The sequence below is a fragment of the Crinia signifera genome, chromosome 2 (assembly GCF_055691185.1).
Source record: "Crinia signifera chromosome 2, ASM5569118v1, whole genome shotgun sequence".
Lineage (NCBI taxonomy): Eukaryota > Metazoa > Chordata > Amphibia > Anura > Myobatrachidae > Crinia > Crinia signifera.
In genome coordinates, this window is record NC_139218.1 from 311266531 (window position 1) to 311281714 (window position 15184).

At 43.0% G+C, this 15184-nt stretch overlaps 1 protein-coding gene across 13 annotated transcripts in view; it reads right to left on the reverse strand.

The window, feature by feature from the left end:
- Positions 1-3370: 3370 nt before the first annotated feature.
- Positions 3371-15184, reverse strand: part of ENOX1 (ecto-NOX disulfide-thiol exchanger 1) — a 478832-nt gene continuing 467018 nt past the window's right edge. For all 13 annotated transcript variants that reach the window (XM_083168953.1, XM_083168947.1, XM_083168950.1 and 10 more), the window contains 3 exons: positions 11619-11721; positions 8388-8473; positions 3371-4484 (listed from right to left, as the gene is read on the reverse strand). In XM_083168953.1, coding sequence (XP_083025079.1) covers positions 4353-4484; positions 8388-8473; positions 11619-11721 — 321 coding nt within the window. In that variant the 3' untranslated portion in view covers positions 3371-4352. The remainder of the gene's footprint in view (positions 4485-8387; positions 8474-11618; positions 11722-15184) is intronic.

Below are 15184 nucleotides of genomic sequence, written 5' to 3' on the forward strand. Positions count from 1 at the left end.
GAGGAGGAAAGGGAAGGGGGGGGGGGGGGGGGAGGGGGTAGGTGGAGACAAATGAGTTACCCATCATGGCATCCTTGTACGTAGGATACCAGCAACTGCAGCTAATGGCATAGGATACTTGGGCTCATTCGTACACACTATACAAAAATAGTTTCTGACTAACAATTAATCACAAACACTAGCTATTAATTGTGTTGCATTAAATATCAAATTGTAACTTTGGTTGTGTTGAAACATACAGTTACGATGAACAAAATAAATGTATTCACTTACAATCCTGTCAAAAATATATCTATTAAAATGTAATATTTAATGGTTACTACCGTATGTGGAACAACGTTACAATTATATTTGGTCTATACTTGAAATGGACACTAAACTTAAGCTTAGTAACTTTTTGTACACAGCATTTTTTGTTTTGTTTACAATTTACCAAAAATAATTTTTGCATTCCATTTTATACAAAAGTCGGTACTTGCTTCCTAGCACAGCGCCCGTCGTGGGTGATCGCATACCTTAAGTTAAGGTAACTTAAGATATGCAATGGACGCGACCGACGCGATATTTGGCTATTTTTAGCCTTTATTGCTGGCAATGAGAAAATCGCGTTGATCGCGTCCATCACATGCCATTATAATGGCACGCGATGCGACCGACGCGATATTACATAGGGAGCAATGTTAAATTAGCCGGCTATTACAAAATTGCGTTGATCGCGTCCATCGCATGCCATTATAATGGCATGCAATGCGACCGAATCGATCAACGCGATTTTACATAGGGAACAATGTTAAATGGGCCAATGGCCCCGATATTTCTGATTGTATAGGCACCCTAATGGGTAATGTGTATGTTACATGCCCCCCCCATTGTTAACGGCAACCCATGATTAACGCCAACCCGAAGCGTGGCAAGCGTAGCGAGCCCGCGAGGGGTGGCGGTACGCGTCCTACGACCTTTTCATACCCCCACTATCCACGTCGGTGTGGAGTTGATTTTATATAGTGTAGCGAGCCACCGAGCCCGAAGTGTGGCGAGGGGACGAGTAATACCTGTGAAGTAAAGTGCTTCCGCTCGCCACGCTTCGGGCTCGGTGGCTCGCTACACTATATAAAATCAACTCCACGCCGATGTGGATTGTGGGGGTATGAAAAGGTCGGAGGACACGCACCACCGCCGCTCGCCACGCTTCGGGTTGGTGTTGATCGTGGGGTGGCGTTAACAATGGGGGGGGGGGGGCATTTCACCCATGAGGGTGGGTATACAATGAAAATTGGCGTTTGGGGGGCATTTTACATTGGGGCCAATGTAAAATCGGGTCTCAGGGACCATTTTACATTGGTTCCAATGTAAAAAATCGCGTTGATCGCATCGCATGCGATTTGATCGATGCAATTTTTTGGGTCCCGATGGATGCAATTAAAATCGCTGGCGCCGTGCTAGGAAACAAGTACCCAAAAGTCATACATTTTAATATTTGTGTATGCTCTAAAGTTCTATGAGAATTTATTTACCAATTCCCCTTATATGGTATTCTCCCAGTATAGGCTCATATAGAAAGGGAAACGTGTAACAGTAGGATTACCTAGATAGGTGGCAGAGTTAGAGGAGTAAATTATTTCTGAAAAATAAAAAAATTAAAAAGGGGTTAAAAAGTATATGCAAAATAAGCAAGAAGGGGTAGAATATGTAGAAATTAAAAAGGAAGAGGGGGTATGTACTGACAAAGACTAGAGGATTGATAATGGTGAATACTGTCTAACAGAACCAGAAGTTTACTAGCAAATCAAGATACTTTAAAATCAAAGTGATAAAACCAAATAAATTAAAATTTGCTAGCAAGTTAATGGGAACTGTCAAACAGAAGGTAACTATAGAGGCAGATTGTGGGTGCATTACAGGGCCATTTATGGGAACCTCCGTTTGGAACTTTAGAACGTTAGATTCATGCAAAGGACGCAGTTGATATGCAGAAGTGTATTTCATTGTTTTGAGACAGAACGGCAATAAATAGATATTGGATCAGTATTCAGGATCCTTTCTCTACACTCACATTGAATTATATACATGTTTAAGCTAGATAAATGTTTTATTGACAGGTGATTACTCATGGAATGTGCCATTTCTTGTAATTGCGTTGAGAGGTTCAGCACATTTCTATAATAGTGCATTGAAGCAGGTACAAAACGCAAGTCTATTACATATTTATCTGGATGATTTCCCGATGTTAAAGCCTTCGGGTCAATGTAGTGTCAGGAATGTACATATACTGTATTTACTTCAGAGCTTCTGTTTCTAAATATAAAGCCAAAGAGATAACAGAGAGATATATATATATATATATATTTTATGCCACAATAGACTTTGTTATGCCAGTCTCCTAGTGCCGCTTTATTTTCGCTTATATATATATACAAACACATATATATATATATATATATATATATATATATATATATACACACACACACACACACACACACACACACATATATATACAGGAAGAAGGAGCGGCACTCGGAGACTTGTAATCAAAGTGGAGAAAACTGTGGTTTATTCAAGCGACGTTTCGGGGCTCGCACCCCTTTTTGGTATTATGCCTCTGAGACAGAGGCATAATACCAAAAAGGGGTGCGAGCCCCGAAACGTCGCTTGAATAAACCAGTTTTCTCCACTTTGATTACAAGTCTCCGAGTGCCGCTCCTTCTTCCTGTATGTATATGCTGCCTGGTCTGACCGGAGTATCGCCAAGAGAAGGCACCTGAGCAAGGTACAGAAACTAAAAACCCTGGTTTACCCCGTGAGTGCCGGTTCACTGGGACTATATATATATATATATATATATATATATATATATATATATAAATGCAATAATTAGGCTGCACTCAGGAGACTTAAGAGTATGTGAAGGCAAGCAAGTGCTTTTTAATGCTAGTCTATCATGAGAGAATTCCCTTCTTTAGAACGTAAAAAGTAGCAAAGGATACGCTCCCCAAAACATAGACCACAGCACTAAAATGCACTTGTTTGCCTTCACCAGCTCTTAAGTCTCCTATCCATTGCATGTATATAAATGTATTCAAAGCGCACACTTCTTAGAAGGGCAAAGGTGCAAGAAAATCATCTGGGAAGTGTCGGGAATGAATTGTATGTATGTATGTATGTATGTATAGCATTTTGTAGAACACTGGAATGGGCTACAGCTGTGTACATTATTTTATACGATTGTCTAAAGCAGCAATTCCCAACTCTGGTCCTCAAGTACCTCCAACAGGTCATGTTTTCAGGATTTCTAATTATAAAACCATGCTGGATGATTACTGACACATTAACATAGATCTTTCAAATATAAATATGAAATTCAATACAATTTATTGGAAAAGGTTTTATTTTTTTCAAGTATTTAATATAAAATTTGTTAACAATGAAATTGAATATTTATTCTGATGCATATATCTGAATATATTACATACCAATACAGAAAAACAACAATATTTTATCCAATATTTACATCAGGAAGATACATTTACAGTATATGATGTGATACTCTGGACTATGGTTTATATTAGAAAAATAATAATTTAGAATCCCTTTTATGGAACACGTTTACATCTTGTAATCTCTCCTGGCAAGACAAATAAAATCTTCTGTTTTAAATAATTAGAAAATGAAGTAGTAATTCAGATTTCTTTAGCAATATATTTAATGTGAATTACTATGCCATATAACTGCCACTAATAAAGTCTCCTACTTCTGACAGATTTCCACGTCTCAGCGATCAGAAAGATGTTACGCTATAAGGACACATAAAAGGGTAACAATATTAAATACGACTGGATATATCTCAGTACTATAGACTTCAAGTATCTTCTCTGTAGCTTAGAGGTAACCAACCTGTATTTCAGCTGTTGTTGGGATACTGTATTATAGCAATAGCTGAAAAGTTCCAGGCTGCTTAAACCTGCGCTGTCTCATTGTGATATTGTCCGGCCCGCATCCCAAACTGTGCCAGCATCCAATGACAGAGCTTCAGCAGAAGGACTTAATAGTTTGTTTTTCATAAGGTAAATTTCAGTAGTTGTTTGTCCTTCTACTGTAATTCTTCTTTTCTATGGTACCATTTATAGATAACTACACATTTTCAGCGCTACCTCGATTCAAATAAAATTTGCATTTCTGAAACAAAAGCAGAGGGACTGGCGCACAATAACATCTTCACTCACAAGAGCACATCACGGATGTAACTAAAGATCAAATTCATCGGTCTTGCGAAATGTCCATTGCCTATGGAATATGTCATACATCTGCCATGCTTCAGCAGTTCAGCTCAATGTCTCTAGCACCAGGCATGGTCAAGCTGTTTTTATCCCTTCAAATGCACAGAATTTCCACCTCTTTTCCAGTGTTGCTCCTACACCAGTAAATTCTTGTTTGAACATTCGAGGTAATCTTATCAGTAAAGATTCTATTTCATTTGCTGATATCTACAAGAGAGGAGAGAGTGTCAATAAAATGGAGTAAGCGCAATAGGACTCCAGGTTTAACAAAGGAGGAAGAGTCTCAGTGGAGGATCTGCTGCCCAGGGATGGAAATTGTCTGGGTGTCCAAAACTATTTAATCTCTTTAAGGGAAAAGACCTTATTAATATATAGGACACATTTCTGCTTTCAGTTAGAGATGCTTCTGATTCTGCATGGTGGAGAGAAAAGCCTTTTTGCATTCTCCATGTGAACAGTAAAATAAATGTAAAAAAAAAAAGGGGGGGGGGGGGGTGAATAACAAATACAAGTGGCGCAGTACAGCTTCAGAAGAGAATCTTCCTTGGTGACACCAACACCTTAGGTGGTATTCTAGGAAAACATTTTTAGGAAAAAAATGTCGGTACTTGTTTTCTAGCATGGCACCCGTCGCATCGTATACCATAAGCCTTACAATGGTATGCGATGCGACGCGATGGCACCCGATGTTCTACAATTTAAAATCGTATACCATCGCATTGTATGCCATATACAATGGTATACGATTTTAAATTGTATAAGCACCCTAATGGGTGTTTTCAATGTTACATGGCCCCCTATAAGATTATGAATTGTATAAGCATCGTAATTACAATGTTAAAAGCACCCCTACGCCACCCTCACTATCAACGCCAACCTGAAGCGTGGCGAGACTGCGGCGGTACGCGTCCTCCGACCTTTTCATACCCCCACTATCCATGTTGGCGTGGAGTTGATTTTAGATAGTGTGGCGAGCGCAGCGAGCCACCGAGCCCAAAGCGTGGCAAGCCCCGCGAGGGGACGCGGAATACACGTAAAGTAATACGCGTCCGCTCACCACACTTCGGGCTCGGTGGCTCGCTGCGCTCCCACACTATCTAAAATCAACTCCACACCGACGTGGATAGTGGGGGTATGAAAAGGTCGGAGGACGCGTACCTCACTACGCTTGCCACGCTTTGGGTTGGCGTTCATAGTGGGGGTGGATTTAACATTGTAAGCCCCCATTAGGGTGCTTATACAATAAAAAATCGAATAGGGGGGCCAAAATCGCATCGCATGCGGCTATATGGCATGCGATGCGATACAATGCATAAGATGCCATACGATTGAAAATCGTGGGCGCCGTGCTAGGAAACAAGTACCAAAAATCTCTTTGAAATTGTGCGCCTCCTGAAGAGTCTCTTCCAAACCCATATTTTCCTAGTAAAATAAATGTATTGATCAAACAAATATGACATTTTATGTTTCATTTTAATTGCAACAAGCAGTATGGATAAACTGGCCATTGTTTACTATGAGATCATTTGGCACTTCTTTGTTGAAATAGCTAATTAAGGAGATCAGATACAGCATACAGTACATAGACAAAAAGGAAAAAACGACAATGCAGAGAATATGTCCTCAATGAAATATGGTGTGCACCCTTACAGCGAACACCAATAATTGCATGCGTGAGTGCGGGATTGAGAAGAATGTAGGTTTCTAATGTGTATTATAAAATAACATGAGGAAAGTCACCCAACCTTAAGTAGCATCTTATTTGTATCTGAACAAAGGGATAAATGTACATAAAAGGCTAACACCTATAGAAATATAAAAAATAGTCTACCCAGAGAGTTATTCAACCAATGAAGAAACCTGCACAGATATATTACCATGGACTTTTGCCTAGAATTATTGTTTATTTTTGACTTTTTCAAATACAGGTGAAAGGAGCGGGAGACGAGGGAGTGCAACAATGGTAACGTGGACTGTGATTTGGGGGGGGGGGGGGGGGGGGGGAATAGGTGGGAAGAGGCCAATGCCTCTGAGAGTGAACAGGGTGTACTGGGAAGTATACATGGGGTGGGGGTAAGAGGATGCAAGTGGTGGGTTTAGAGGAGGGCTGGTAAACTTTATTTAAAAAAAAGGTACATTTCAGTGGTGTGTTTAAAGCTGGGGATATTGGTAGGGGAGTCCGAATGAGTGAGTGAGGGAGTGAGTTCCCAAGAAGAGGGGCACGTTGGGTGAAGTCTTGGAGGATATTGTGACCAGGATGGAGATGAGTTGCTAGACAGAGAAGGAGCAGAGAGGGCAGGAAGGAGTGTGGCTAGAGATAAGGATAGAGATGTGGGAGGTAGGATTGGTTACGGCTTTATATTTGTGGTAAGGAGTCTTAGGTGTAGAGCTTGAAAGCAGCCACCATAACACATTTGTGGTGGTGGTGAATGCATGAGAATTCTGAAGCTCTCCAGGAACACAAGTAGGCCCATTACTGCGTGTACCCTAGCCTGGTTCCGATACAGTGCCATGCTGGAGATATAGCAGGCGTCTGAGAAATCTACAACTACACATTTGGTTTTTACTGCGACGGTAACTTCTTCGTAAGAGTACTGTTTCTAAGCTGTACTAAATCTTAATTCATTTTGTTTAAGCAGTTATTTTTACAGTCTTCTCATGCATTCACCACCACCACAAAAGTGTTATTGTTAACCTGCGGAGCTAGATATGCTGTTTATACCATCGTATGTTAGGATGGGAGTTTTCATGTTACAACAGAACCGTTGACATTGTAATCACATTCTATGAAGCCTCCCACGGTATAAATTAGTAACACCTCATTCACAATGTCTGTTAACAACTGCTAAATAACTGAACTGCGGAACATCCATGAAAATGCAGGCGACATCCATATGAATGCAAATTAATACATCATGGTTGAAAGCATAAATGGCATAAACACAATTTCATAATAGCAAGGCATTTTGCAATACAGAACAAAAAAGATAATGTGAATTCTAATGCTTCTTGTCATTTACATACATCTGAATATAGAACATGTTATATAAGTAATAAGGAGGAATAATCTATTTATACGTTATTGCTGCAGCCAAAATAGGCTGTATTCTGCATTCTCATCAGTCTTACACAGGGATATTCAACATGCGGCTCCCCATCTTGCCCTAATAACAAAACTAATGCAGGGCATGCTGGGATGTGTAGTTGCACAGCAGCTAGATTGCTGTTATTTGAATAACCCTGCTCTAAAAACACACAGTATTATAGACAGGTAGATATGTATACCAGTTTGCTAACCAGCAATAAGGGGGGTCATTCAATCTGTGCCGATATTTCTGACAGGTGGACATTTTGGCACTTACCTATTCTATTCAATGCTGCCATTTCCAACAGCACTGAAGGATGTCAGTTTCAACCTTTTTAAATGTTGAATCTGTGTTGCAGGAACGGCCGTGGATTGTCGAATCCGTGGTCGGTTTCCACTGATCCATGGACTTTTCAACTCTCGACAGTTGGAACATTGAATTCCGACTCTTTAGTTAGTGTCGGAAGCCGGTGAAAATGTCCTGGATTTCGACTGTCAGGATGTTCCGACAGTCGGAATCCCGGATTGATTAGCCCCTTAAGACATGCTTTTAGCAGGTCTCTGGAGAGATCCTCCACATTCCATCCTAATAAGCACACATCTATTTTATGAAGATATAAATAAACTAGGTGCAGTAAATAAATGGGGATATTCATGCCCTCACTAACAGTACGTGTAGCATCTCAATTAAATGGTGCATTGTATAATCAGCAAACTTATCTATTTGTATTAGAAACTACTAATAATGGAGTCTGAGTTACATACATGGGGGGGGGGGGGGGGGGGGGGCGTAGCACGGTATACCAATGCTCATTTGTCCCCACCCCTCCACCTAACCCATAGTTTCAGGGCCTTCAGCGTAACATTCAATTCATATTCGATATCTAGTATAATGATGTGTGTATCTCCTACTCACTGCACAGTGACTGCGTAACTAAAGAACGTAAGAAAACTGGTTACAAAAAAGCAGAAGACATTTCAAGAACTAAAATACACAGATTGCACATTTAAGTGGGAAACTTTACCCTTGAGTCCAGCTGTTGTAGATAAGACCACAGGTATTCTATATTAGCGCCAAACGGATGGACATTCAGAAATGTTGATATAATACCTAAAAGGCAGAAAAACATATACATTTCTAATAGTAATCAATGCAGCATCGTAATCATAATGCCACATACAGTATGTATATATCTCAACATTGGGAGTTTGGGCTAGAGACATGGTTGCAGCATACTAGCAGTGTGACGATCACAACAAAATTGGGCAAGTTTGAAAATATACAGTATCACTACATGGCACAGGTGTGCTGGGCTCTCGATACCTGTATGTTATATTATCACAGACACCCTCCCTTGTACATTTTCAGCAGAAACTCAGTTCCTGAACCTCTAACTAAATATGGGATCATCAGGAACTGGGTTCCTGAACCTGTTCTGGGTCAAAATGTACTTTCCATAAGATAAGTTTTATTTTAAAGTCTCTCTCTCTCTCTTTAATTGATCCATCCCCCAGTCCTGGAGTTCCTGTAACTATTTTTACAGAAAAACAGTATGGTGTGTGTGTGTTTATATATATCCATTGTGGTGGATCCATGCAGTGTGCACATCACTATTGGACATCACGCCCTTTGGCTTCTATTGAACATTCATTTATCTGGGTATCATTGAGAAACTTACTCTGGATACTTGTGATTCGGAATAACATAGTTGTATCAGTTGCTCCATTGCCCCTGATGAAGTCATGAACATGACGAAACGCGGTGGGCTTTCCATTCTGAACGGATCAACCCACCAGTGTTGTCGATCTATTTGTGATTATCTGTATCAATCCACCAGAGTTGTACATTTTTTTGTGATTACCTGTAATTGCTACACCCACTATAGGGTGACTTATGTCAAATTTTTATTGTGGTTGTATTAAATACCATTTATTTATCTAAATTGATGGTTACTCTAGCGCCCTCTGAAACCACATTCTATATATATATATATATATATATATATATATATATATATATATATATATATATATATATATATATATATATATATATATATATAACATTCTAAACTAATAAAATAAAAACATTACAATAAATAAGCAATCTATTTCTCCATAGCTGCAGTAACCTGGAACATGTCACTGGCATACTGGTACTTCCGGTTTAGCAACATCTTTCCAGTCACAGCTTGCCTCTTGTGGATTTACAATACAACTGAAATCCACAGAAGACTGAGAACATCTAGAGCTCTCGCATCACTGAACATTCCGGTCACAGATAAGGTGTTAGATGGGTAGAAGCCTATTTTACAGAAATAACATAAATAGTTTCTAGTTAATCACATAACTTGCAGAAGTGCATACCACTGTGCAGTCAGGTGACCGAGATAAAACAATGTAGAATGGTGTTTTTCTAATTCAGTCTGCTAGCAGCTTATTAACCATCCATTTTATGCTTGATTTGCCAATACAAAATTGCAGCTACTGGAATAAGGCAATTATCATCTTTCTTTAGTGTGGATGTTCCCAAGAGAAAATATTTTATATAGATGTGTCACGAAACACATTGACTTGAATTTTTCCAATAATTACACCACTCATAGTCACGAAAACTATTTAATTCCCATTACCGTTAAATGGTGCTGTAAAAAAGGTAACGTCCCCTGATGTAGTTATTTTTTTGCTGATTTCTCGCTGAAATAAACCAGCCGTATGATGTAAATGAATGTAGCAGCAGCAGCAGCAATGCAGAGCATGAAAGCATTCATCAGTATCATACTGATATATTTATTGGGGTGTGAGGGTGGCGAATACACATTAGTACACACACAATCAACACTTTGCAATGAAAGTCATAAATGTGTTTTGTAACCAGCGAGAGCACAATGGTTAAAGGAACATATGGTGTAGGATTCATCAGAAGGTTGATATTGGAACATCACTGTGAGATTATTCTACAATACTCTCCAGGTGACGTTCTTCAGTACATGCTCCCCATCTATTTGTACAGTGCTGCTAATCTTTAACATAACCTAATATTATTATTGTGGTCTTACTATGGTGAAGTTGAGATGTTTATATTTTGCATGCACCTCATACACACAATTCCTTACATATTAATGCCATGACTTGGCGACTGCTGGTACAATTGCAGCAGAGTTTAGCAAGAATGGTACAAATGATACAAGGCATACCTAGTGCTTAAACACAATTGGTTGGCTTGCAAAAGCAAACTCCTTCTTTAATGGACAAAACCATGTGCACTGCAGGTGGGGCTGATCTAATATGTGCAGAGAATGTTCAGACTACACAAGCATGAAGCAGAGCAAGGCAGAGCAGGTTACATCAGCCCCACCTGCAGTGCACATGGTTTTGTCCATTAAAGAAGGAGTTTGACCCCCAAAATCCATTACAGAAAGGAGATTCACCTGTATGCATCCTGATTACTACGGTTACCAATCTGGGTCACAAAAATGGGAACTTTTACCCAAAAAGGCCAATAAGCCAGGGGTTCTCTGCAGTGTAGAGTACTGCAATACCCCTTTCACATTGCACAAATAACCCGGGTTGGAGAAGTGTTGACCCGGGTTGCGGTATGGTGTGAATGCACCACGTTGTCAAACCAGGGTCCACCAACCCGGCATTTCGAATCAGGTTACAAGAGGGTTAAACCCGAGTCACCCTCTGTATAATGGGCAATGCGGGTTTAATCTGAAAGCGCTGGACCATGTCGGATCTGGATCACGATCCCGGGTCCGACCCGGGTTTGCAATATGAAAGGGGTACAAGTAAAATGCACCAAATGACATTGCAAACATTCCCCAGCACTGGTATTTCCCTCTACTGATTATAAAATCGATCAGTCTTTCTTACAGAGTAATCATGTACTCATCATTACTGAGAAGCAGCAATTTATTTACTGTACTTTTCTCTGTCTGGTACCCATTCTACATTATATAATACTAAATACATTTCTGGCCCTGTTATTAGTCGTATTTAAAATGTGGTAAAATACGGTAAAATGCACAGAGGACTCCCGGGTCGTTTTACTATGGTTGTTTGGATTGGTTGCTACATCCTATCTTCAGCAGAACTCCCACCTTAGTAAATGTACCCCCTAGTTGTTAATAGCGCAGTATACTGTATTTATGAATCATTGAAAACATGGGTAAAGTTCTGGCACTATGGACAACTCTGTGACAAACCCAGTGGTGCAGTTCAGGGGGTTACTCACACCAGTAGCAGATACTTACCTATAAGCAAAGCTTCTTTCTCTGATTTCAGAGTCTGTCTTTGTTTCTCCGCGTCCTTCTCTTTATCATGGTTAAACACAGCAACACTGACTGTACTGGATTCCTACAAGTGTACAAGAGAAGGGCATTATTCGGTTATTTATGGATTTTGCAAAGTTCCGCATCAGTTGCTGTTTAGCATTTTCTTGAAGACAAAAGCATTTGTTTGATTCAGTGCATTTGTTCCTCTTCTGGTCACAGAACAGGAGCAGCGATAACACCCTTCTTTATTTGAGGCAGCATTTAAATCTCATTGAGCTGACGTAAATAATGTCTGGTCTCGGCAGCCCCCGTTCATGGCGCTGCCAATTGAAAGTGAATGTTTTGCTTTTTTAATTAAACTGAAATAGCTGCCTCATAAACATAAGGAAGATTTATGAGGGAAGAAAATGAAAGGAAATATAATTGAAATATAAAAAATGCTTTTCTCTATTGGAAAGGAGTTTGCTCATTAAATTAATAATTGAACATTGCATTCAAAGTTTAAATGTAAATTGTATGCAAATAAGACATGTATTAGTGTACACACAGAGAATTAAGTATAATACTACTGTGATAATATGAACCTGTAGGGATAATGCTTGCTTGATTTATAGAGTGCTGAAGTGGATATATCAATGGCACATGTTGGCGTTGTACTCCCTATGGATAGATTTCTGGCATGCACCAAATGGGAGCACTACAATTAAGCAATAAGGGCGTACTGCTAGAGTATTTGTTATTCTTCTTATTTTTTTAAACACTGTAAAGTAACAAAGGATTTGAGGAGTGTAATGGGCCAGGAAGGAGTACTGTGCCTCGTGCAGTATTACTGATAACGTTTGCATACTAACACACAGAGCCTAAACAAATTGATTTAGTTCCCAAACCAGAACTGCTCAACTATGTGCTCAACGCCCCAACTCCACCAATCAGCTGCATTATTAAGGACACAATATGAGCTTAGCAGGGTCCTGTAGTGAGTGCATGTGCTTGTAAAAGGGCATATAGAGATTTGGCACACTCTGTGTATATGTTTGGTCTGACGGGCTTGCACATGTTGAGATGTCTACTAAACTTTTGCGCTAAGCGATTTTTCTGAGCAATTCAGCTAAGAATTTAGGGTTATTTAAATAGTGGGGTGATGTTACAGGTGGTTCACAGGGAGAGGCAGGGGAGTGGCTCACAGGGAGAGGCAGGGGAGTGGCTCACAGGGAGAATCAGGGGAGTGGCTCACAGGGAGAATCAGGGGAGTGGCTCACAGGGAGAATCAGGGGAGCGGCTCACAGGGAGAGGCAGGGGCTCACGGGGAGTGGCTCACAGGGAGAGGCAGGGGAGCGTCTCACAGGGAGAGGCAGGGGAGCGGCTCACAGGGAGAGGCAGGGGAGCGGCTCACAGGGAGAGGCAGGGGAGCGGCTCACAGGGAGAGGCAGGGGAGCGGCTCACGGGGAGCGGCTTACAGGGAGAGGCAGGGGAGCGGCTCACAGGGAGAGGCAGGGGAGCGGCTCACAGGGAGAGGCAGGGGCTCACAGGGAGAGGCAGGGGCTCACAGGGAGAGGCAGGGGCTCACAGGGAGAGGCAGGGGCTCACAGGGAGTGGCTCACAGGGAGAGGCAGGGCTCACAGGGAGTGGCTCACAGGGAGAGGCAGGGGCTCACAGGGAGTGGCTCACAGGGAGAGGCAGGGGAGTGGCTCACAGGAAGAGGCAGGGGAGTGGCTCACAGGAAGACTCCGGGGAGTGGCTCACAGGGAGAGGCAGGGGAGTGGCTCACAGGGAGAGGCAGGGGCTCACAGGGAGTGGCTCACAGGGAGAGGCAGGGGCTCACAGGGAGTGGCTCACAGGGAGAGGCAGGGGAGTGGCTCACAGGAAGAGGCAGGGGAGTGGCTCACAGGGAGAGGCAGGGGAGTGGCTCACAGGGAGAATCAGGGGAGTGGCTCACAGGGAGAATCAGGGGAGTGGCTCACAGGGAGAATCAGGGGAGCGGCTCACAGGGAGAGGCAGGGGCTCACGGGGAGTGGCTCACAGGGAGAGGCAGGGGAGCGGCTCACAGGGAGAGGCAGGGGAGCGGCTCACAGGGAGAGGCAGGGGAGCGGCTCACAGGGAGAGGCAGGGGAGCGGCTCACAGGGAGAGGCAGGGGAGCGGCTCACAGGGAGAGGCAGGGGAGCGGCTCACGGGGAGCGGCTTACAGGGAGAGGCAGGGGAGCGGCTCACAGGGAGAGGCAGGGGAGCGGCTCACAGGGAGAGGCAGGGGCTCACAGGGAGAGGCAGGGGCTCACAGGGAGAGGCAGGGGCTCACAGGGAGTGGCTCACAGGGAGAGGCAGGGCTCACAGGGAGTGGCTCACAGGGAGAGGCAGGGGCTCACAGGGAGTGGCTCACAGGGAGAGGCAGGGGAGTGGCTCACAGGAAGAGGCAGGGGAGTGGCTCAAAGGAAGACTCCGGGGAGTGGCTCACAGGGAGAGGCAGGGGAGTGGCTCACAGGGAGAGGCAGGGGCTCACAGGGAGTGGCTCACAGGGAGAGGCAGGGGCTCACAGGGAGTGGGTCACAGGGAGAGGCAGGGGAGTGGCTCACAGGAAGAGGCAGGGGAGTGGCTCACAGGGAGAGGCAGGGGAGCGGCTCACAGGGAGAGGCAGGGGAGCGGCTCACAGGGAGAGGCAGGGGAGCGGCTCACAGGGAGAGGCAGGGGAGTGGCTCAAAGGGAGAGGCAGGGGAGCGGCTCAAAGGGAGAGGCAGGGGAGTGGCTCACAGGGAGAGGCAGGGGAGCGGCTTAAAGGAAGACTCCGGGGAGTGGCTCACAGGGAGAGGCAGGGGAGTGGCTCAAAGGGAGAGGCAGGGGAGTGGCTCACAGGGAGAGGCAGGGGAGTGGCTCACAGGGAGAGGCAGGGGAGTGGCTCAAAGGGAGAGGCAGGGGAGTGGCTCACAGGGAGAGGCAGGGGAGTGGCTCACAGGGAGAGGCAGGGGAGTGGTAATAAAGCTCTAGATCTAATTTGGTACACAAGGGGCCTGATTCTGTTTTGTTTGCAAAAGCAAACTCCTTCTTTAACCCCTTCCCGACGCAGCATGTTTTTGCCTTCCTGACAGAGGCCTTTTTTTCAAATCTGACATGTATCACTTAAGTGGGGATAACTTTTTTTTGCTTTTACTTATCCCAGTGATTTTGAGATTGTTTTCCCGTGACACATTGTACTTTAAATTAGTGGTAAATTTTGGTCGATAGTTTTTTTTTTTTTGTGAAAAATACCAAAATGTCGTAAAAAAATGGAACATTTTGCTATTTGCAAAATTTAAAATGTTCTGCTTGTGAGACAAATAATCATACCACAATAGTTAATAACTAACATAGACCATATCTAAACTTTATTTTTAAATCATTATTGCAAGCTCCTTTAATTTTTTTGGACACTAGGGGGCAGCAGAGTCTAAATTTTACACATCATACAGTTTAACGCTGCTTTTGGCTGTTCACGTTTGAACAGCCAATCGCAGCGATCGCCCATGACGGGGGGCATCGCTGCCCCCCCTGGGCAATGAGGGAGGATGTCTGCTGT